This window comes from Aedes albopictus, chromosome 2 (genome assembly GCF_035046485.1).
Source record: "Aedes albopictus strain Foshan chromosome 2, AalbF5, whole genome shotgun sequence".
Lineage (NCBI taxonomy): Eukaryota > Metazoa > Arthropoda > Insecta > Diptera > Culicidae > Aedes > Aedes albopictus.
Window position 1 is genome coordinate 492632500 of NC_085137.1, and position 25360 is coordinate 492657859.

Genomic DNA, 25360 nt, shown 5'->3' on the forward strand with positions numbered 1-25360 from the left:
ACAGTGTATAGAAATAATTATTTGAAAAAAATGCACTAAAACAGGCGGATTTTCTAATAACAATCTTATTCTGTTGAAGTACAATATGTTTTCTTATTTCTTAACTTTTTACTCTAGTTATCTAACGATATGCGTTAGAGATTTTAGTATATCGAGTTTGAACAAAATCTTATAAAAATTATATAAAGTTTCAACCAACTGTTCATTTTACCCCCAAGCTCTGTTTGTTTTAAAGTTACTTTTAAGTTATTTTAAAGTTTAGTTGTTTTAAAGTTACAAAACATATTTTTTCACTAAATATTTTCTTTTAGGAGTAAATTATTGGAATATGGTATCACACATGTGAAAATTTGCGAATAATAGATGAATTGACCTTAATTATGGTTGGCTCTGTTTTACATCAGACCATATTATTTGCATGATTTTTGATATTTTCATCATTTTAAAGTGGTTTAGTTAATTTTTAAGTCAAATATCTGCAGAAGTACAATGATTTATATTGTTGCATAGAACCCAATTGTTAAAATATGCAAAAATACCATAAATGCTACTGCAAAAGAACAGCCTTAAAATAGGAAGGAAAAATCTCAGATAAAGAATGCTGTTTGGTGGTTCGGTTGCTAACCAACTATTTATCAATATAACTTAAAGGAACAAATCGACCATAGAGTTAACAGTTCAACTGCCATAAACTACACAACAGTGCCACTCGAAAGAAAAACCTTCTATAAAAAGAAGGAAACACTTAGGTATGTTGTAAATTTTAGCAGTTAGTCCGTAAAGAGAATGTAACAGTGTGACTTGAAAGAACAGCCTTTTACAAAAAGAAGGAATCATCTTTGATGGAGTGAGCATTATAAGCAGCAGGAAGTATAACCTGTGTGACGAAGAGGACATGGTGATCATTCTGCCTGTGGATTCAATGAACATTCGGGCTATTTTTCATTCGGCCTAATAACCGTCGGCCGTACACTTTTTCATAGTTATGCAAAACTTTCAATTTCATTTGTATGAGAACCCTCTCCACCTTCTGGAAAGACTCACAATATCATAGACATTTCATGCCTTCAAAAATGTCCATATGCCAAATTTAGTTCGTTTTGCACATATTATGCAGACATTCTCTTTTTTCTGTTTCATTAGGGTGGCGGGGTGTTTCGCCCAGATGAAGGAGGGGCTGCAGACGCTCAATTTTTGAAACGTTCCTTGTCTTCAACACCCTCTACATGCCAAATTTTGTTTTATTTGCTTGATTAATTTTTGAGTTATGAGTCATGTTTTATCTGTATGAGAGCCTTTACCTTTACCCACCACCATAGAAACATTTCTGGTCTTCACATACCTTCACATTTTTTACTAAGAAGAAGTTCAAACTTCTATCATTATGTGCTTTTTAACCGAAAAACTCACAATTTGTGTTTAATTGTCTGAATGTCGATTTTTTTTTTCTAGAATGCCTACTCCTTCATAACAGTGTAATGCGAAAAAAATATCTATTTTTAAAAAAAGGAAAAATCACAGATAAAGTGAGCAGCATAAGTATCAAGAAGTACAACCTCAAAAACCTCCATATGCCAAATTTAGTTCCCTTTGCTTTTTCACTATGCTTTGTAGCCGTTGGGTTACAAATTGTTGGTTTTTGTTTTTTATTTTATGTTGAGTATCGGACCATTCACTTTTTTGTGTATAAACATTAGTAAAATATAGAAGTGAAATGGTAAAGTACCGCTGTAACTGTTTTGTCGCTACCAATTATGTAACATGGCTGTAGAAATGAGCGGCAACGATATAGCAAATGACTGGAAAAGGATTTAATTAGAATTTTAGCGGCCACCGCCTTCAATCAGCAGCCATTGCTAACGACGTCCGTGTGATGTGCATGTTTTATCCCATAAGACAATGGTATTTATATTGTCACCTAAACTTTTTTTTCTGCTCGATAACAACTTATATCGTTTTTCTTCTTTGGTTTACTCATACGTGGGATTACTAATAACGCTGTGTATATTTTTAGTACTGAACTAAGCTTCAATCACAATTTGGGAGCTGTTTGTAGACTGGAAATTGGTAAAATTTGACTTCTTTTAAAAAATAAGCTCAAATTTTGTAAATATTTTAAAAAATAATCAAATTACAGGTTTACTTGAGCTGAATTATGAAGTGTATGATATTAGCATTTTCCACTTCGAAATCAGGCTGTTTGTTGCAGTCTTAAGAAGAAAAGTACCCCATACGGGCATTTGTGAGAATATTGCCACCTAAATGTTTGAGTGTTTCTTTTAAACAAAAATAGTTCTGTACATTAAATCATGCATATGATTATTTCCATAATAGTAGGTATGCGTTTTGTCGGCCTTATGAAGGGACTGTTTTTAAAATTTATTGTCCTCTTTGTTTGGACCACCGTCCAGCAGACGGCTTTGCCTGCGGAACCGGGAACGGTTCCCTCACCTAACCGCAAATGACCATGAGTTCTTATAGCAGGACTAATAGCTCGTCCCGAAGGCCCTAAACCTAAGGGAGCCAAATATAACCAGGCGTCCCCCTCCTCTCCGGACTACCTCCGTTTAGGTATATCTGCAAATCTGCAACAACCTCAATTCCTTTGGCCCTGACGGAAAATGACGGAAAATTGTTATCCACTTTAGGACCTTGTATCCGTTATAAAACGGTCACACACGGCGGCTCGGGAGTCAAGATGGCTCCCGAGTCTAATAGCAAAAGACCCGCCATCGTCCACTGCAAGACGATTGCCTCAGGCCATTGGCCTTAACCGTAAAGGAGGGCCCTTCTCAGCACGGTCGTTCCGGTATCGTTCTGGGCCGTGCCAATTACGTCAAAGAAGCAAGACGCCTGATGCCCGAATCCATCCAGTAACGCCCGCTGGTCCCCGTCGGTTGAGCACTGACCCGACAAACGCGCCATTCCATTCTCGAGTTGCCCCGGCGGCGATATTCCGGCCACATGGTAGTGCCGGAGCAGCCGTGTGGGCCAAAGCAATGAGTTGGTAGTCTGCAGCAGCAGTGAGTAAATATGCCTAAATAGATAATCTCGCTTACACACTTTTGGAATTTTGATTGTACATAGCTGTCCCGGCAAATGTCGTACTGCCTGCCTACTGTGTTTTTTGACGTACAGCTCCATAGGGACGTCCCCCGCAAAGTCATCTGTATGGGAGCCCCCCGTTCCAGAGACCGGAGAGATCCCGCACCAAGCTAAGAACCTTCCCCGGCCCCAAAAATACCCACATACAAAATTTCACACCGATCGGTCCAGTAGTTTTCGAATCCATAGCGGTCAGACAGACAGACAGACAGACAGACAGACAGACAGACAGACAGAAATTCATTTATATATATATAGATATAGATGTATGCAGTTTATCCAAACAAAGCACAATTTTATTAAATGTGGCCGGTGAAAATCATACTGCTTACTTTCCTTCTTATAATGCAGGTTATTTAATTTACCCGGGGAAGGGATCTTTATATTTTCTTCTCGTTTCAGAGAGCGAGCAATGGCGCTTAAGCCTAGGCTTTCGAGTTAGGACATAAGGGGCAAATACCTATGTCCCATCCCAGGAAGAAGAGCTTCAGCGGAGTGACATTAACTTTCTTAGCAACGTCACTCCCAACGTTTTTGCTTCACATTTATAACACATACGATACGGAGCGGCTGACGAGATGTCGCCGTTCCTTGTTCAATTGTATTTAATGACACTGCACAGTAGGCCTGGCCGCTTCAATACTTGTAATGCATCTCCGATGCCTTGCAAGTATTGATAATGACAAGAAAAATGGTAGAAATAGTCGATTCTATCATTTTCCAGGATGCTTTCAATGAATGGCTGTGTATGTGTAGACTAGACTAGACTAGACTAGACTAAAGATTCTTCTAGAAATGACTCCAGGGGTTTCTCTAGGGATTCTCCCGAACATTTCTTTAAAAATTGCAATTCTAGCAGATTTTTTTCATATGGGTTCGGAAATTATTTCAGAGATTCTTTCAAATGCTCCCATTTACCAAATTCCATTTATTTTTTTCAGAAATTATGGTTGGATTTTCTTCAGAGGTTCCTTCATGTCTTTCTCTATATATACAGATATTCAGACAATTGTTTATAAATTCCTCTATAAAAACCTCAAGATATCCTCCTGGAAGTTCCTGCAGGGGATTCTCCAGAATTTCCTCAGGATATTCCCCCAGGGATTACTGAGAATACATTCAAGCCTTTCTTCGGGGATTCTTCCGGTAGTTTTTCAGGAGTTTCTCCAAATATTATCGCAGCAGCATTATCCTGCAGAAACTACTTCTGAATATATTCGTTGGTATTTTTTTGAGCGATTTTTCAAGAAATTCTTCTATAAATCCTGCAGAAAGTTTTCCAGTTTTTTTTTAGAAATTTGTTCATTAATTCTCTAAGGAATTGCTCCAGGATTTCTTCAGAGTTTCAGATGTTTTCGTGAACTAGTCTGTTTAGAAAATAAATAAAAAAAATCTTTTCAGAACTCCTCAAGAGTTAGAAAATCTTCCAAGGATCCCTAAGTAATTTATTGAGGGATTTCTTCAAGAATTTCACCTATACCTTTATCTGTGATTTCTGCTGTGATTATTGAAGACATTTTTTAAGAAGTTCCTTCTAATATTCATTTTCATACGGATTTCTCCAGGAATCCCTCTAAAAATATCTCAAGCTAAGATTCTTTCAGACAATTCTTAAAATTTACTTTAGGAATTCTTTCAAGAATTCTGCTTGTATTTTCTGTAAAAAAATCCTTGAGGAAATATCTGAAACAATTTCTACAGAAATCTCTGAAGGAATCTCAGGAGATATTTCAGACGGAGTCCCAGGAGCAAATTTATTTGAAGAACCCTAGGAAGAATTTCCGAAAGAAACTGCAGGTTTTTGAAGAATTACACTAGTTTACAGCATTTTTGAACTCGGTAAGCTGATGATCATTTTTGGTGTAGAATCATGCCCTGAGTTCGAAAACGCAAAAGAAAAAAATTACAGTAGAAGGGAATTTTTTTCGACTTTCCATACAAGGCTGATGATTTGAAATCGATTTTTGTTTTATTTTTAAGCAAAGTCGCTCACTTCAAACATTTCATTCTCCGTAATCAATGCTCCGATTGAGCTGAAATTTTTATTGTAACTCGCCTAAATATGATATGTCAAATAAACGTCGAGAAATAATTTTTAAGTTGGTTTTTTCTTATTGATAAAAATACATTTCTTCAAAAAATTTTGGGAATTTTGCTAAAATTTAAGGAGATCGTCCCTAAAACAAGTCAATATTTTGAATTTCATCAATATGATGCAAAACCTGTATTCAGATGATCGAATGGTATTGTATTCAGCTTTTAATTCATGGAAAAAGATTCCAAATTGGTTGAACGAAACGCAATATATTTTAATTTTAGTAAATTACATATTTTGAAAAGTTGCAAAACTCGATATTGAGCTAAAACTCAAAAACTGTTCTACCTAAAATTTTTTGAAGGTCGGGTTCGAAATCAGCACTAAATTATGCTTCAAAAATTTTGGTCGTTGATAGAAGTTCACGACTTTCGTTTTATTTTGTAAACTTGTGTTATTTAAAGAATTTTGAGAAAAAACTCCTTGGAAGGACTTTTGAGGAAATCTCTTGGTGAAATTTAGGAATAATTCTACAATTCTGAAAATGTCTGTGGAGATAAATTTTAAGAGCATCCGTAGAAGATATGCCAGATTAATTTCCGTGAAAAATATGGAGGGACATCTGGAGGAAATCCTGAAGAAAGCTCCTGGAAGAATTTCTAATAGAATTCCTGCATGAATCACTGAAAGTAATTAGTTAATAAGAATCACTGGAGTAATCCCAGCAGGGTTTTCTGGATGAATCCACTAAGAAATTCCTAGCCATATTCTTGCGGGAATTGTCGATAGATTCTATAGATTCACTGGTTTACTTCTTTTAGAAATACCAGCACGAATTTCTTAAGGATTTTCTGAAGTGATTTATAACAATTTCTGAAAGAATATTTGGAAGATCTTCTGAAACAATCCCTGTAAACTCTAAAGAAATTTCTGGAGAATTTCTCGAGGGATTTTTTAAACGAATCCATAGAAAAAGTTCCATATATTATATTTGCGGTTTAGGAGAAGACTATATAGATCGATGAGATTAGAATTGAACCTTATGACAACTAAAATGCCGAGTCATTAATTGGCTCGGTAGCTTAGTTGGTAAAGCACTTGTCTAGCGAATAAGGGTCGTGAGTTCAAATCTCACCTGTGCTGTGGATTTTTTCCCAATTTAATCAATAATTTACCCATCTGTACATATGTACGTTGAGTTATTTGAAAATCATAATTGACCACACGGATTGGTATTACCGAAAATTTGCACTTGGGTATATCTCGCTGGGACCGGCCCACTATTTACACCTTGTCTTCAAACATGTTTAAGGTGCCGATTTTCTGAAAGCCCTCGCCTAAAAATTAAGAAAAATGCATTTAGTTACTCAAATTGATGGACCCCCCGTTAATTAGAGCCACAACAATTTTTGCAGACCCCTCGATTTTGGTCAAATGGTGGCTCATTTAAACCGTAATAACTCGAAAGTTTCTCCAACAACCACCTCAAAACGAATTGTTGTTGAAAAGAGGAAAGATAGAGCTACTATTTACAAGAATAAAAAGTTGGGTCGGCCATATTGATTTTGGCCGCCATCTTGGATTTTTATACCAAAACATTTTTTTTATCATGAGGGCAACCACCGATTTCCAAAATTTTTGCATCAATTGAAAGCTGGGACATTTATACATAACATATCAAAAAATTAGAGATGTCTTTTCTTCTTTCAAAAGTTATCTGCCGTTTTGTAAATCATGCCACTTTTGCGCACTGGGCCCGGCGCCGGCCGTTTACATAAATGCAGCGTTATTTCGCAGTGTTTACGAACACGAATTTGAATTCTGAACCCACTAATGGAAAGCTGAAGGTTTAAGCTTTTCAAAACACTAAAAAAGTTATAAAAACAATGCCCGCATTATTGAGAAACAGCCAAAAACGGAAACGAACCTCCGATTTGGCCAAATTTTGTGGCACGCGTCTTTGTGTATACATGCAGGCGTAAACTCGGATGCTGTTGCATGTCGTTGCCGGTGCGCATGGAAATGTATGGAGAAAACGTGGCTTAATTTACAAAACTGCAGATAACTTTTGAAAGAAGAAAAAGACATCTCTAATTTTTTGATATGTTATGTATAAATGTCCCAGCTTCCAATTGATGCAAACATTTTGGAAATCGGTGGTTGCCCTCATGGTGAAAAAAATGTTTTGGTATAAAAATCCAAGATGGCGGCCAAAATCAATATGGCCGATCCAAATGCATTTTTCTTACGTTTTAGGCGAAGGCTTTCAGAAAATCGGCACCTTAAACATTTTTGAAGACAAGGTGTAAATAGTGGGCCGGTCTCAGCGAGAATTACCCACTTTGAGTGAGCTGATTGAATGTTCATTATGAATTGCCGTTCGCAAATATCCAATTATCTGGGTCCGTTAGAGCTATTAAGCCCAGAAGAGCGTCAGTGCCAGCCACTCTCGAAGAACAGCTGACAAAAAAATTTTAGTGCCAAGGCTGGGATCGAGCTTATGACCATCCAATTATGAAGTGAACGTGTGACCACTGCGCCACACGTCCCGGCATTTCTTAAAAATTCTCTTGAAAGCTTTTCCTTCAGCTGAATGAAATTCTGAAGACATACCTGAAGGATTTTTTGCAGGCATCCATGGAGAAATTCTGAAAATATCCATGGAAGGCGATCTAAAACAATCCTAAAAAAACATACTGCAAGTAAAATACTCATACTTCAAGTAGCATAGCTGGTTGGGGTGATACACAAATTATGTCACGCAGAAATGCACCATTTTCAACCACAACCCCTCACCCCCCTCCCCCCTCTGTCACACTTTTTGTATGAGACCTCAAACATGTTTGTATGGGTCGTCACGTTAAGCAACTCCCCCCTAAAAGCGTGACGTAATTTGTGCATGGCCCCTTACTCAGTGAGTAACTTTAAGTAACCTCGATGACACCACTGCGTCCCATTAAATTTATAAGTTCTTTCTTTATGTGTTAACTAAGAAATTACAAACTATTGCTGTTATATTTTGAATTGCTTCTTGGGCAAATCGGATAACAAGGGATCACCACCTATTTTCATATCAATAATGTCGTAATAATTCTTGCAGATATAATTTAATTAGGTCAAGAAGATATCAAATGTAATAGTCATCATGAGTGCAAAATTGAATCACTGGAAGAAAACCAGCTTCATATCAAGACCTGATTTCTCAGTTCGTCATGTAATTCTGTTACGGTTTCGTGACACACATAGATACACGAACAAGACAAAGTCACTCGCATCACATCATTTGCATAGCAGACACCATGTTCCGGTCGACGGTTATATCATCCATAACCTCATTTGTCAACTACATAATAGCACAAATCCGTAGCGTCTGGTAGGCAGCGCATCTTCGCATCGCCATCCAACCGAGTCCACCAATCGAAAAGCCTTACCACCAATGCCATTCACGCGCCTCCGCTCTGACACTGCTGCGCTGCGCTGTCCAGCTAGAGGCGCTAAATTCTTTTCAAACATCATTTTCTAATCACGCAACTTTCCTCCTTTCCCCACAGGTTCACCTGTACTTCTCGGCCGTCCCCGAAGATAAGGTCCCGTACGTCAACAGCATCGGCGAGCGACACCGGGTCCGTCAGTTGCTGCAGCAGCTTCCACCCCACGATAATGAGGTAAGTCTCCCGTGTCGTCGTCGCCTTAAGTGCGACAACGCGTCGTCGTCGTCATACAACGCGCGATCATAAGCGCACCACAAGTATGTAAAGTGCACCAGCCAGCCAGGTCCGTTTCGCTTGAGTTGTTTGTTTCTGTATACACTTTCCGCTGGGCAGTGAAAAAATAATAAACATAAAATTTATTCAGTTCTTGTTATTGCACTCGTCGTCGCTTACCGGGCGTACCGCCTCCGCGCGATGCCATATAGCCTTCCCGGGGCAGGCTGGTCAGTTCCATTGAAGTTTGACTAAATGGTAAGGACCGGCCGAAGGAAATAACAGTAATGCTACATATTTATGTCCTAGTCTCAATTGCGCAAACATAACGAGCATATGTTCACGGATATTTTTATTTTATTTTTGTTGTTGACGCATTCACTACCAATCCGACCTTTGCTGCTTCGCGTTTCAGGCGGGTTAATAGCTCTGCCTCCGTTCCACAAGTTTCGACGATAATGTCCATATCGTCCGCAAAGCGCACAAGATTGACCGGATTTCGTGAAAATCGTACCCGGCTATTGAGCTCGGCTCTTTGCATTACACCTTCCAGAGCGATGTTGAAGAGTAAACATGAGAGTTCGTCACCCTGGCGCAGTACTTCAACCCAAACCGTTACGCAGTTTTTTACACCGTCCATCGTTGCTTTAATCAGTTTGGTCAGCTTCCCAGAGAAGCCGTTTTCGTTCATGTTTTTCCATAGCTCTGTGCTATTAACACCTACTGTTGTATTCCGCTTTGAAGTCGATGGACAGGTGATGTGTTGAGACCCAGTATTTACGGCATTTCTGGAGGATTTGCCACATAGCGAAGATCTTGTCCATTATCGACCGGCCGCCGATGAAGCCGGCTCGATAACTTTTCATGAACCTATCATTTTAGGGGACAGATGACGGAAGATGATCTTAAATAGAACTTTGTAGGCAGCATTGAAAATGGTAATCGCTCTGAAGTTCTCACATTCCAAAGGGTCGCCTTTCTTATGAATGGGGCAGATTACCCTTTCCTTCCACTCCGCAGGTAGCTGTTCGGTTTCCCAGATCCTGACTACCAACCGTTGCTGACAGGTGACCAACTTTTTTGATCCCATCTTAGTTAGTTCAGCTACGATATCATCCTTATCAACTGTTAATTATGAGCTTGTGAATGGCATCCTAAACTTCCCTCAACATTGGAGCTGGATTATTACCGTCCTCTGCTGCATTATTGGCGTAGTTGTTCCCTCCGTTGTCATGGTGTCCTGTGCCTACGTTCTCCACACCATCTAGGTTCTCATTTAAGTTGTGCTTTCACCTTTCGATCACCTCACGTACGTCCGTCAAAAGACTCCCGTCGTTATCCCTGCATATTTTGGCTCGCGACACGAATCCGTTGCGGGATGCGTTTAACTTCTGGCAGAACTTCCATGTTTCATGGGAACGACACAACAGTTCCATTTGTTCACACCTCGCTTTTCCCTCCGAAGGAGGCGGGTCTGCTGTTTCCGCTTCTGTTTGTAACATGCCACTTTCTGCCGGTTACCTTGCTGCAGCATTACCGCCCATACTGCGTTCTACACCAAAATTTCTCTGCATTCCGCGTCGAACTATTCGTTTCGTCTACTTCCTTTCCATGCACCCGATGGTGCTCTCGGTTGCGTCGTTGATGACTTCTGGTACTGTTCTCCAGCGGACCACTAGTGGAGCCATATCGAGCTCGCCCTCGTCTGGCAGCGTTGCCTCGAGATTCTGCACGTATGCTGAAGCGACATCCGGTTTCTTCAGTCGCTCAAGGTTGTACCGTGGTGATCGCCGGTACCGTACATTGTTGATGACGGATAGTATTGAGTGCAGTTTGATCATCACTAGGTATAAGTCAGCATTGAAGTAAGCGCCACGATAGGTCCTGACATCGATAATATTTAAGAAGGGCAGCCCATCAATCAGTCCATCTGCTGTGATGATATCTGGGTGTAATGATAGGTGTGTATAAAATGGTAGCAACGTATTGCCATTGGCCATGTTCTTGGATACGGCTAAATCGATGAACCGAAACCCTTTTTTCATTCGTCAGCTGGCGGGCGCGGAGCTTTCAATCGTTGGTCTGAATTTCTCTTCCTGGGCGTTTAGGTCTCCTAAAATGATCTAGGGCAACGGTCGTACTCGCGATAACGCTGCGCGTAGGAAGCATCCTTGTCATCATGGAAGGAGGTCTGTGCACATTGTTCCTGAATCTCTTGATCCTCAACCGGCACACTCTTTCGTCGATCGACCACCATGCTTATATATATCACCCGGTAATTCCACGTACCATGTTTTCAACCACTACTCAGTTTTGTTCGCGGAGGTCGTTGCGGTTGGCCTCAGTTCGGTTTACTCTATTGCTGACCTTCCGTTGCAATTGGTTTTTAACCCTTAGACTGATTCAAACCCGTTTAAAGCTACTTCGAGGAGAAGTTATACATCGGGGATTCCCTCTTGACCCTCCCCCTTTTTGTGTGAAGCGGATGCAGGTGTGCTATACATAGTATGTTTAACTAAGCTTGATTATTTTGACTTGATAACAACATTAAATTTGATTTTTTTTCTTTGATTTTGAGAAACAAGCTCATAGGAGGACAGCTGAATGTTTTTGGCGACGTTAGCCACTTCCCAGGATGTTCTGGGAACATGGTTCCCCCGGGAAAATGGCCTCTATACGATTAGCTCACTTCATCAAGCTTCGTGATTTCCCAATTAGAGTACATTTTGACGATTTCTGAAGACCGTGGTCATTTCCCTGGATATTCCGGAAGCCTGGATCCTTAGGTGACAAGTAACTAGGACCGCCGAGGAAGTGGGCATTGTTTTGAGTGATTCGGAAACTCCGCTTGCGGCACGCCAATCTTTATGATTTCCTCAAATTAACTCATTGAAGAACTCTTCAACATTCAGGGACGTCCCTGAAACCTGGTTTTTCCAGGAGTATGGTCACTGTTTTGAGGTAATCTGAAACCTAACTTGCGGCACTAGGACGCTGGGTCTGATACCAACTCCTCTCTTAAGCTTCATGGCGGTTAACGATGTCAGTCGTCTGTGTTGTCCATTATCTAAGTGACAGTAATGTGCAGTCTGAACAGCCTCTGGCTGAAGACACTTAAAACCCCTAGCTTACCGGAGCGCCATGCTGCCCTCGGACGCATAAATGTCACATGTTACAATAGAAAAACACATTTGAAGTTTCAAAATAAACGTTGGCTACACAGATAAAAATAATGAGATTTACACGTCATGTAAACTTCATTTTACTCATGTAAACTTAATGTTATGATGATTTACATGACATATCATGTAAATTTGTGTTATATGTCATGTAAACTCTCAGAGTCATGCTGAATTACATGACATATAATGGAAGTTTACATGATATTTCATGAACTTTACATGATATGTCATGTAAACTTCTATGATATCCCACGCTCCAATTATGTGCATCATATGTCACAGAATTTTACACTCTTTTTTCGATCTGTGTATTGTCGCATTTGATTGACTTCAAGGCAAATCAACTGTTGAAATACAGGGGGTGGCCAAAATGTTAGGGATAGGCAACTTTTTTTTCTCTCACAAAAAAGTTCAACATGCTGTAACTTTTCATAGAGTGCATTTAAAAATCTCAAAATTTGACTGTCTGTTAACCTATTATATGAGCATCATTGGTACAAATTTGAGCTCGATTGGTTAATCTTTCGCGAAACTAGAACCGTTTTCATAAAACTCTATTTTTCAGACAGCTTATTTTTGAACTGTCATATCTCAGAAATCAGTGAACTGATTTGGATGAAAATTTGAACGTTTATCAACAATATATTAGCGTTTCACAAGCTATTGAAACATTGATACTTTTTAAACATTTAAAAAAGTTATCATGGATTGAAACTTTTTGGGTCTTTCTCGAAAAAATGTTAATTTTTTACATCGATGTCATTAAATTTTAGTTTTGATTTCCAAAGATTTTCTACTCCTACTCTCAAGATATCTCTAATTAGATACGATGTTGATGCTTTGGAAAATTTGGTGTTTTATTAGAAAAATAATCTTATCGTTATAATTTCTTCCGTGTTAAAAATATTAAGTTAAGTCAATGGTTTTTAATAGCTCATTATATAAGTCATAAATGGTCAAAATTTCATTTCAATCGGTTCATTGAATCCGGAGATATAACACCTCAAAGTTGGCTATCGAATAATTTTACCTTTTTCAAGATTCTTTATAACTTCTTGGAGAATGGCCCGACCTTTTTCAAATTTGAACCACTGATGCACAACTAGTTGATGCACTCACAGTAAAAATTTGAGAATATTTTATGCACTTTTCGAAAAGTTACAGCTAGTTGAACATTTTTTGAAAAAAGAAAATTTTGCTTGTCCCGATCATTTTGTCTATCCCCTGTATAAGAGCCTATTTGGGTTTAAGGAAGAACACATTTAGTATTTTTTGTATGGTATTGTAAATTTGACTCATTTTCCTCTATATGGGTGAAAATGTCAAACCGGTATAACTTTATTCGGCGTGAGAAAATATTATATTTTAAAATGTTGCATCAAGTATCAACATATTGTTAATAAACGTTCATAATTTCATTCGATTCGGTTCACCGGTTTCGGAGATATGACATTTCAAAAATGGGTTATCTTGTAGCATCAACTATTTTCTTCGGTTCTTACGACCTTTAACCCTGGAATTTTCCATCAAGTGGCTTAAGCGCCACCTCCGTAGAGGACCACTTGTCTGTTACTGTGCCCGGCAAGAAATCCTAACCTCAAGGCAGGTTTCTGGTAAGAACAGTGAAGAGAATTGTCAGACAAAAGAGGCATAAAACAAGCAACAAAGAAGGTGTGACGATTACTCTTTATCCCTACTGGTGACAGATAATGACATGATCTCGAATTTTTTAGTTGCAGACAAAACGGAAGCTGAATTTGTTGCGTACTTTTCAACTCGTGAATAATCAATTATTACTAACCCAAAGTCGAAACTGTTTGATGATGGGGCTTCACCAGAGTTGCAGTGTTTACCGACTCGAAGTTACCGTTCGAAAATCGCAATGCAAGGCTTAAAAATCTCTAAACTCATGGTGTACGATGTTAATCCCATTATTTTCAAGTTGGGACAAACTTATGTCGCATGGATTGTTTTGTCGCAACAAATACAGGTTGCGACATTGTCATTATTGTTGCGCGATGTTTGAATTCTGATTCACTGGGTAAGAATTCAGTTGGGGAAATGATGTATGAACTAGCGGAGCTGAACGGTATTATAAAGTACTTCCGCTACTTGCGTAAAGAGGCACCACCATAGATAGAATTATAACAGTTGAAGATCGTCGTTCGATTAGTCACAGTAGCTCGCGAGTTCTCATCACTGGCAGAACTCACTCTCACAAATCTCTCTTTTCGTTAGAAGAACGGAAACGGAGGGACTGATTTCCCTAGCAGTCCAACTAGGTGTGAAAATGGTACAGCAGAAAGACAACAAAAATATGACTAATCGAACGACGTGAGAAATCTTTAGTCCCTAGAAATCATGACACACATGGTAGCTAGCAAAACATTTATTAGGGATGGTGTAATCAGTTCATGATGTAATTCAACTAGTCAAATTCACTTTATTAATCCTAGGACATTTTTAGATTCCTTTCCTTCTTCTTCTTCTTATCTCTAAGCTACCTAACGTGTGCGGTGGATTCTAAATATAGCTTCCCTAGTACGTGTGTGTCTCAAGTTATCATGCGCATGAATAAAAGTGGCTACTCACGGTACCGTGGATTCCTCTGCCTTACCGTACTCCAGTTCTGCTTTACCGAAGCTGCCCAAACGACGCGATGCGATATTGCGACAGTACCACTAGTTCGGTGCGGCGTTGGCCGGATTACGACCGAAGCGTACTCGTCGCGCTGACCGGCTGACGATCGTAGTTCGCCGGATATCAAAATGGCGTTCGCTGGACGCCGCTGGTCGACGTACAATATGGCCGGAAGCGGTTCGTCAGGTATAACTGCGACGATGCTTCTTCAAGGCCGGACGCAATGGTGACGATGCGGTCCCTTTCCGAGTAGCGGTTTCCCGCAACCGGAGAAATTTCAACGAGATGCCGTATAACAATGGATTCGGTGGTCGAGGGGTTCGGGTGATGCGGTCCTTTGCGCGATGCTGGTACGTTGGCGGTTCGATTCCCGTTCGGAACTTGAAACAAAAAGCCGTCGAACGGCTGTTCGACACTTTATGAGAACACACTATTTGGACACACATTTTAATTATGATTTACCTTGATTTCTTTCCCCACTCGCACACGGACTATTGGAACGGCACGACGCTTCTAGCTGAATGCTTAGCCTAACGGAAAGGAATACACTACATAAAATCTAAACACTAAAGACTTCTAACATCGTTTAACATACCACAACCAGGTTCGCGACACTAAGATTTAATTTGAACTCGCACTCCCGGATCTTCCCACGGTCTCGGTTGAAATGATCGAGTGTGGTTCTAGAGCGCCTCAGATAGGTCGCGAGTAATTGTCGTATTCGTGATCGGAGGTTGTTGAACCTTTTAAAAGGACAACGACCTTATGAACCAGATCTTCAAATTCTATAATATCTATGAATGGATGATACCATCTCCTTCCTTCATAATCCTTTGGATCGAGCTATCACTTCATCATTCGTAACTGAATTCCCGTATAAGTTCGGAATAAACCTATGAAGTTCGGTGGTGTTCATTTTCTGGATGAACGGCTTGTATGCAAGTTTTAAGTATGTATGCGCCAGTGAAATATTTAGTAGGTGCTGAATTGGTTTCCTTTCTAATCTATTATTTGAATAGGTCTAGTGAACTTCCTGAGTGAATATTTAGTTTATTACTAAAACAATATAATACAACAAAATCCATTCCATAACAATAGTAATATTTACATTTATGTACAGTTCGCTTAAAAACAACTAATTTATATTTACACAGTAGCCACAATGCTACAATATCCCTTACTAAAGTTACTAAAATTTGTTTGGAATTCATCGACATCGATTATATTCCAAACAAATTTTCGTAGGGTTGAGAATCTTAACCGGTAGCAATGATCAACAGAACCCAATGCATATTGGCAAGTACACAACTACAACTCAACACTCATACACAATATTACTAGACAACTAAAATACTACAATCCGAAATAATGCTTATTTCAGAAAAGCAAAGAACTAGAATGTTCGCTATGTTCATCTAATAAAGTCGAATACCGAGCAACTTTCCTTTAAAATCTTACACTAGTGAGACGTAATCGTGATCTTATCCAGAATACAATCCCGAAAAAATACGATTATATTTATCTATATATTATATTATAGATATCCATCCAAGAACTTGAACGTACACATTTCCATTTAAATATGTATTTATTCGAACACATCAGACATAAACATCCGACAACGTTCTAATAACACTTTTCAATAATTCGCCATCAATAACATTTCTTTCAAAATATAATCTTGAGAGAAATTAATGACAGAATACATAAATGAGTCCCAACAGAAATCTCCAAAGAAATTTAGGAAAGGATTTACAAAAGAACCATGAAAAGAACCAATGAAAGAATCCTGGGAGGACATAAAGAAATCCTATGAGGAATTGTTAAAGGAATTCCAGAAGGATTTTTAAAAATAATATTGGGAGAAATCGCGACAGACTTTTCTTTAAAGAATTCATAAAAAATGGGCATATTCCCTCAAAAAAATATTTTCGTTGTCGTTACCCTTTTGAATATCCTGATAGTATTCTGAAAGAGCCCTGGAAAGATCTTTGAACGAATCATTGAATAGAAATGAGTTATCGAGTAAAATTCATAAAAGTATCTTGGACGGAACCAATGAAGGAGGAATCTATGAAATCCAGGGAAGTCCCTGGTGGAAGAGTCCTAGCCAAAAACTCTGGAGAATTCAATGGAGGAATCCGAAAAACTCTCACAAGTAATCCCTGAAAAGATTCAGGAGGAATTCCTAAATGAAACCTTGATTATCATTATTATTTTTATTATTAATATTAGCCTTCACAGTAAAACCGCTCAGCACTAAAATGTGTAAGCCCTACTCATAAGTGCAAAATTTCCAGACCACACAAAAATGTGTTACAGTTACACATTCTCAAAAACAGCTCGTACACTCGTCTAGATGCGAAATGTCGATATTTTTTTTTGTTTTCCAAGGTCACTAGTAAACCTAGCTAGATTGCTGTACAACAATATTTGCGAATTTAACGATTTTGTGGACACAGGAGCTGATTTTGTGAATGTGCAAGGGTTACACATTTTTGGTGTAGTCTGGAAATTATGCACTTTAGTGCTGAGCGGCGTTAGCGTGTTATTTACGAGGCTTTCAGCCCTAGGCTGGTTCACCTCGGGCGGAAGAAATAACCGAAAGAAAATCGTTAAGAGTCCCAGGAGAAATCGATTATGGAAGGCAGGAAAAAAATCCGAAGGGACATCTCTAAGGAAACCCCGGAAGAATCCTTTAAATAAATCTCTGAATAAATATTGGGAGAAATTGCTAAAAAAAACAATAGAAATAAAGGGCGCAATCCCGGGTAACAAGAATGAATTCTGGAAAAAATTTCTAAAGAAAATCCGGAAGAAATCCCTGGAGAAATTTCAAGAGAAAATGAAAGAAGAATACCTTGGAAATAATCCGTGAAACCCAGAAGGAATCCTAAGAGGATCCCTCACGAAATGCCAAAAAATATCCCTGAAGGAATTTCTGGAAGAATCATTGGAAAATACTCGGCAGGAACTCCTGCAGGAATTCTAGCAGAAATCCTGGAACGAGTCTCTGCTGGATACCCCGCCGAAGACACCAACTGCAAATTCTAATCCATAATAAAGATATAAGAAAAATAAATTTACTTATTCGAAATTTGAAATTTAAAAATACTGAATATTTGAAATCAAACTCATAAACCGTGGCCATATGTAATCTTTGCAGAACTTTTGCGCCACCTGGTGGGTCAATTCTGATGTTGATTGTTCACCATGTCCGGAGTTTGGATGTTCTTAACATCTTCTCAAAAGAAAGTAAATATGCTGAAATATTGAGAAATTCCCAAGATGATCACTGTCCTATAAGTAGGACGCTGTGCAGATAGTTACTTTTACAGTCTCAACCTCCTTAATCCTTTGAAGTAGACTTAGAATGCATTCCATGTCATCATCCAAAGAAATCCCAGTATCCCAGTTTAGTTATCCAGTCTTAGCTGGCTGTTTTTTACGAAGAACCGCCCCTGCTCGTTTCGTTTCGCATTATATTGGATAAATATATAAGCTCACAACGGGGTGCACCAAACAGCAGCCTCAACGGCAACAACGGGCCAGCATCAAGCAAACAAACAGCACCGTGTAAAAGTAAATATTTGATCTAATCGTTTTCGTTTGGTTTGTTTTCCAATTTTCTCCGTTCCTTCCCAACCCCCCTCGATGCAGGTGCGATACTGCCATTCGCTGACCGATGAAGAGCGCAAAGAGCTGAAACTTTTCTCGGCCCAGAGGAAACGGGAGGCCCTCGGCAGGGGTACCGTGAAGCAGCTCGCCACGAATCAGATTTGCGACGGGGTAAGTCCAGCAATAATGCGATGTTTGATACCTTTGAATTAGATAATTTCTGCTTTCCTTCCCCCCATTCATTCTCTCCCTCCCTCTTAGTGTGGCGAATGCATTTCTTCCGGTGACATGGGAGTGTACGCGTCGCGGTTCGATCCGGGTACGTGCTGGCACCCGGCCTGTTTCGTGTGCTGCGTCTGCAAAGAACTGCTGGTGGATTTGATCTATTTCCATCGGGAGGCCCGGCTCTACTGCGGAAGACACCATGCGGAGACCCTGAAGCCACGCTGCTCGGCGTGTGATGAGGTATGTATGTCTGTGGTGTGGGAAAATGCCGGGAGAAATGTGTCAAGTGTCTAGGTGATCGTGCGTCAGAAACGTTACGAAGAAAATTGTGTTATGCTCAACGCCATGGGATAGGACTAGTGATTCAGTCGAGTCTCCAATAAGACGCGGCCATTGATAAATTTTGATAACGATTAGAGAAGAATTACAGATAAAATTGAGGATCAGAAAAAAACACTGTTTCATTCTGTATACATCTGTATCCCTCAGATCATCCTCGCGGACGAATGCACGGAAGCAGAGGGACGAGCATGGCATATCAAACATTTCGCCTGTTTCGAGTGCGACAAGCAACTGGGTGGTCAACGGTAAGTCCCCACGGGGAAAAGATAGCTTGCAACCACGCGAGAAGAATGTGCTTTTACAACCAATTATCGTTGTTCCGTTTGCTCTCTGTTGCTCCCTTCCAGGTACATAATGCGCGACGGTAAGCCGTACTGTTTGCACTGTTTCGACGCGATGTTTGCCGAGTACTGCGACTTCTGTAGCGAGCCAATCGGCGTGGATCAGGGTCAAATGAGCCACGATGGTCAGCACTGGCACGCGACAGACAGTTGTTTCGCCTGCAGTACCTGCCGGTGTTCGCTGCTCGGACGACCGTTCTTACCTCGTCGGGGTGAGATTTATTGCTCGATAGCCTGTAGCAAAGGTGAGCCACCTACGCCTTCCGATGGATCAGTGCCAACCGTTTTGCCCTCACGAACACGCCTCCGTGCCCCCGGTCAACGTACCTTCGATGATCCTTCGGCGGAATACGTACCACACTTGCCAAAGTCCCCCGAACCGCTGCAGAGTCCCATCAGTGAACGGAGCACTCCTCACTCCAGCCCTGCCAAACACTCGCACACTGAAATGTCCACCAACATCTCCAGCCCCGTTCCCACGGAATTCAACGATCAGACATACTCAATTTCCGCAGAAAACGACGTACAAACCTACACCGAAAGCGGTACTACCTCACCCATTTCTTCCCGAACTCTACCCTGTACGGAACCCAGTGACCAAACAGACCACCAGCACCAATCCCTCCCTCCGCTCATCCCCACCCACCATCGAATCCCTCAGTGCTCCCCTGAACTGGACCGACTGCTGCACAAAGACCGAAGTCGACAACCGCTGGACCTCACCGACCTCAGCCTAAGCCTGGACAACTGGCAGGCGGATCACAACTCCACCGTCATTCCGGGACCCAGTATAGCCAAAACCAACCCGGCCCTAACCTCTTCGATGCCGGAGTTGAGCCAACAGCAACAGCAACTACAACAGTCGCAACAACCTCAATCACTACTAGCTTACGATGATATTAGCCCGTTGGACAAAGCAAGTGCAATAACCGATCCGGAGGACGCCATCCAGAACGCGTCGGACGATGCTTCGCATTCCATAGTGGAGCTGCCGACACCGCCACCGATAGGTAATTTTTTTAGCCAGCTTCCATACTTACCCATTCTTACTTCACAAATTTTCCCAACAATTTCTTCAAGAATTTTCGCAGAGATTCTCAATTTCCTTAGGATTTTTTTGAAACAATTTCCATGAATTTTCAGGTAATTACTTTTGGGATTCCCGGCAACTTTTTCAAAAGTTTCTCCGGAAATTCCTGAAGGATTTTCCTTCAACAATTTTTTTTTCCAAAATTCTCAGGCAATTACTTTTGTTAATTCTTTATAAAACTCCTTAAAAAATTGTGATTGCACTACGAATCTTTTCCCGTAAATATTTTTTTTCACAAACATTATTTTAAGGAGTTCTGTCGTAATTTTTGCAACGGATTCCTCTATCAATTTGTTCGAGAATTCCTCCGTAAATTTATTTAGGAAATCCTCAATAGTTTGCCGGAGAAGTTCTTCAAGGAATTACCGATGGAATAACTAATGAAGATTTTGGATTATTTCCTAAAGAAACTGTTGGAGATATTCCTATATGAATTGTAATTATCGAAAAACTTCTTGAAGAAATGTCATTGGTCATACATGATTAAATTCCTCTTTGCCCAAGTAAGCTAAATAGATTTGCATTTCAAAAGTGTTCTATAGGATGTGTATGAGAACTTCTTTTTTCCAGTTTCTTCAACATCTTCTCAGGCAATTTCTTTCAATAATTCCTCCTGCAATGCCTTGAAGAGAATTCTTTGACATTTTTCAAGAGTTTTTTTCGGAACTTCTCCCGGAAACTGTCAATCAATTCTTTCACAAATAATTATTTTTGGGAATTATTTCGTAAATTTTGCAACGAATTCCAGTAACTATTTCTTTGAGAATTTCTTCCTAAATTCCTCAAGATACTGCTAGAAAAGTTTTATAATTGTTTTTTTTTTATTTTGTAGAAGAATTTCCTGGCGAGTTTTCAAAGAAGTTTCTAGAAAACTTCCTAAATACATTGACGGAGGCATTAAAATTATTATTATTACTTTTTTAACTAGGCTTTCAGCCCAAGGCTGGTTTGCTTCGGTTCGGAGGGATTAAAAATGGAATAGTCAGAAAAAATCATTAAAAAAATGCCGGAAGAATTTCTTAAGAAATTTTCGGAAAAATGTCAGTTAAGTTTCGTTAAGAAATTGCTGGGCATTGCTCAATATATAGCCTGAGAAATTCCTGTAGAAGTTCATTGGAAAATTCCTGGAAAAAAGCCGGAGAAATTTTCAAGAAACAATCTATCAAAGTTTCTGAAGGAACTTCCAAAGGAATCCCTGAGAAAATTTTCAAAGGAGTTCCTAAAAAACTTACTTGAAGACCCAGACAACACACGATTGCGTATGATATTGAATAGGAGCAAAAGTGGAGGCGATATACGCACACTTTACACGCAGTTGAATGGAAGCATGTACGCATATGGCCTCCACATTAGCATCCTATTCAACATAATATAAGCCTCTGTGTTAGCTTGGGAATTCACTATTTTAGGAACATGTCAGAAAAATTTCAAAAATTCAATAATATGTCTGAAAATTCCGTAAAAATTGCAGGATGAATCCTTAAAAAAGTTGCCACAGGAATTCTTGAAGAAATGTCGGCAAAAACAAATATTGATCTCGGAATATCTCCTTGAAAGATTACCATAAGAATTTCTAGAGATATTGTCAAATGCATGATTATTATTGTTTGAGGCATTTCTTCATTCCTTTTTCAAAAATTCTTAAACAATTCTTCTGGGTCATTTGGCCGAATGTCGCTTGGCAAAAAAAAAGATAAACTTAAGTGATCATGCCACTGGTTCCAGTAGAACTCGAAAGAACAGCCTATGATTCAAAGAAAGAAAAATCTTTGACAACAATATTCTCAACACCAACTAATACCATAATGGTAAAACTAGAAAGATTAGCCTATGATTTAAAGAAGAAAATATTTCTGATGATCATATCGCCCACGCCTCAAAATCCTTTTGATAATAGTTCGGCCAAACGGCATTCGGCCAAATGGCCGGACACCTTTAAACAAAACACTGTGGAATTCTTAAAATAATTTCTGTGGAAAATACTTGATAAATTTCCTTGAAAATCCCTGAAAAGAACCCTGAAAAACTGCCAGAAAGTTTTTAAACAAAAAAAAACTGTCAGAGCAGCTCTCGAAATAGTTTTTTGAAAAGTTTCAGAAGCAACGGTCGGAGAAGTTTTTGAAAAAAAATCCAGAGAAATTTTTGGAGAAATTTTCGAAGGAATTTTTGAAATTATTTCCTGATAAGTTCTAAAGAAGTTTCCTTTACTGCCGTGAATCGCAAGTCAGTCCCATATGTAAAAAGTAGGCATTGAGAAAATGGCCTCTGAAGTTTTCAAATTCGATTTCTATACGAAACTCTAAAAAATCGCTATGAATTGAAAACTTCTGCGATCATCATGAAACTTTCACATATTGTTTCAAACGTTAAAACATAACAGTGAAAAATGTAAAACTAGCTAAAATAGTGTTAGGTCTTGTACTGGAGGGCACACAAGTTCGTAATGGGACTGACTTGCGATTACATTTCATTATGGGACAATCTGACTTGGTGTTGTTTTTCAATTTTACTGAACAAACTATATATTTTTATGCACGCAGCTGAAAGATCATCCGAAGAAAGCTCGAAAACGGCCATTAACTCATTTTTGACCAAAATGCAGATGGGACTGACTTGCGATTCACGGCAGTTTACGTTCCTCAAAAAAAAACATGCAATGGTCGGCGTTCAGTCAGAGTGGACTACGCGACTTTTCGGGCAGGTAAAGATAAGCCGAGGAATTAGTTAAACCTGCACTTTTCGACGTTATTTTGATGCTGATGTGTCATTTCAATAAAAAAATAATAGAATTTCTGAAAATAATGCCAGAAATTTGAAATTCCAAGTGCTTGCAGGACATTTTATTGAAATCAGTGAAAAGCAGATGGTCCGGTCTGACTTGACGCCGACCAAATATTCCTGAAATCATTACCGAAACAATTCGTTCTTCAAGCGACGTAATAAATTCTGTTCTGCCGTAATTCTGCAAAGTGACGTAAGCGCCATTCAAAATTTCGACATTTGTTGGTATATTATATATAATATCTTGTGTAAAAATAACACTGTGGTATGGGGCTGTCCATTAGGGTAAACAGGTATAATATGCCCCCCCTAAGCAGAAATGACAATATATCTGAAACTGGTGCCTTATTACATCTATTGTTCACTGCAAATCGTTGTTACTAAAGTTAATGAAGTGTTGCATGCAAACTTTGCCTTTGGAGATGTGGCTACGAAAGCTTTGAAACGTTTTTCGAAAACGTTGCAAAATTTGCCTTTTCAAAACAAACGGGGCAATACGCCCCATCAAAAGAAAAACGTCCAGCACCATGATAAAACTGTCCCAAGGGATAATTCCACCACATGCTTATCCTAGGAGGGTCTTTCAACAAGTGTTTAACTGCATAAAAGTTGCATAGTAACACAAGCGAACAGAACTAGCTACGTTTACAATGAAGTCAGCTTACAAGAGGTAAAATATTACGCCAAATACCTCGATTTCAGACTTTTTGATATTTTTATTGCTTTTCTGTACCAATCCACTAACGGACCAGCTTGATGGCAACTATTCTTCAATATTTGAGATTTATAATCGATCACACATGCGAAAAGCGCTTGAATCGCTAGAAAATGGAGGGGGGCGTTTTGCCCCGGTGGGGCGCATTATACCCTTTTACCCTAATTATGTAAGGGAATTTTTGCGATTTTCCGACACCCCCTCCCCCCCTTGTAAGATTTTTTGTATGAAACCCCAAATATTTTTGTATGGCGCATAAGATTTCTTAAACCCCCCCCCCTCCCCCCATAAACCATTACCTAATTAATGGACAGCCCCTATGCTTGTTATATTAGAATGCAAGATCTAGTCGTAATCTGTCATCTATGGAAAGACACTTAGAGGATGAGCAAGAGTTTTATGCATAATAACTAAAAATTGGGCCAAAACTCTCAATGTCGCTTACGTCACTTTGCAGAATTACGGCAGTGTTGCGAAATTCGGGCAAATTTCACAAAAAAAATGTCTAAAACAGTCTTGAAAGAAAAACCTGAGTAATTCTTCGGGGAATTACTGGAAAAAATCCTTTAATATTTGCAATATTTGTATAAGATTTGCCAGATGAAATTCCGGATATTTCTAAAGAAATAGCCCGACAATTTCAAAAGGTATTTCCTGAAGAATTATTTAGCTTAATTTATGCAGAATTCCTGATGACATTTTCAAGAAATTTCTGTGAAGGAAGAGAATTCATAAGAACTTTCTCAAGGAACTCTAAAGGGAATTTTTGAAGAAGTTCCTGAAAAAAGTGTAGGTTAAATGTCAAAAAAACAACCGGAAAATTTAAGAAAAAACTGTCGGCACCATTCCTGAAGAAACAGTCGTAGATTTTTTGTAATTTTTTGAGGAACTCCTCTGATTTTTTCCAAATTTACCCAGAAAATCTTTTTAGTCGCTGTATTTTTTTTTTTTTTTAGAAATTCCTCGACATTTAAATTATATGACTGTTCCTTCAGGAATCCGTCCGATGGTATCTTTTGAAATCTCTTCGACATTTACTTGAGAAACTTGTTTGGTAATCGGAGCATTTGTCGTTCAAGGCAACTTATCCAGCTATCCCATCAGGACATCCTGCGGAAATATTTTTAAAGAATTCCGGCAGCAAACTTTCAAAAAATTACGTCGGCGATTTCTTTGAAAATACTTTCGGACATTCTTCAAGTAATCCCTCTGGAAATCATTTAAAAAATTCCATCTGTCATTTTCTAAGAATGAATTTCTTCGGAAATTACCTTAAGACTTACTCTAGAATTTTTAACATATATTCCGCAGACAACTTATTGAGAAATTTCGCTTAATTTTTGCTAATAAGACTAGGCCAGAACAAATATCATTTTCTTCTTTTGTAATAGTCCTCGTTGTTTCGTCAAGAGGGGTACGTTTAATAATAAACGTATTTGATAGCAAAAATACCCAATCATTTAGGAAAAATCAATTAACTCATCGGATTTGTTTCAACTTAAATTTTGAAACTTCTTGAATAATTTATGTTTGTCCCCCTCAAATGTTGAATTCGTACCAAAATTTTCCGACATAAGAGAAA

At 39.1% G+C, this 25360-nt stretch overlaps 1 protein-coding gene across 4 annotated transcripts in view; it reads left to right on the forward strand.

The window, feature by feature from the left end:
* The window catches only part of LOC109423258 (protein prickle-like), a 196946-nt gene that overhangs the window by 167303 nt on the left and 4283 nt on the right, over positions 1–25360 (forward strand). For all 4 annotated transcript variants that reach the window (XM_062854231.1, XM_062854232.1, XM_062854234.1 and 1 more), the window contains exons 4-8: positions 8692–8805; positions 18327–18455; positions 18546–18749; positions 18999–19096; positions 19199–20202. In XM_062854231.1, coding sequence (XP_062710215.1) covers positions 8692–8805; positions 18327–18455; positions 18546–18749; positions 18999–19096; positions 19199–20202 — 1549 coding nt within the window. The remainder of the gene's footprint in view (positions 1–8691; positions 8806–18326; positions 18456–18545; positions 18750–18998; positions 19097–19198; positions 20203–25360) is intronic.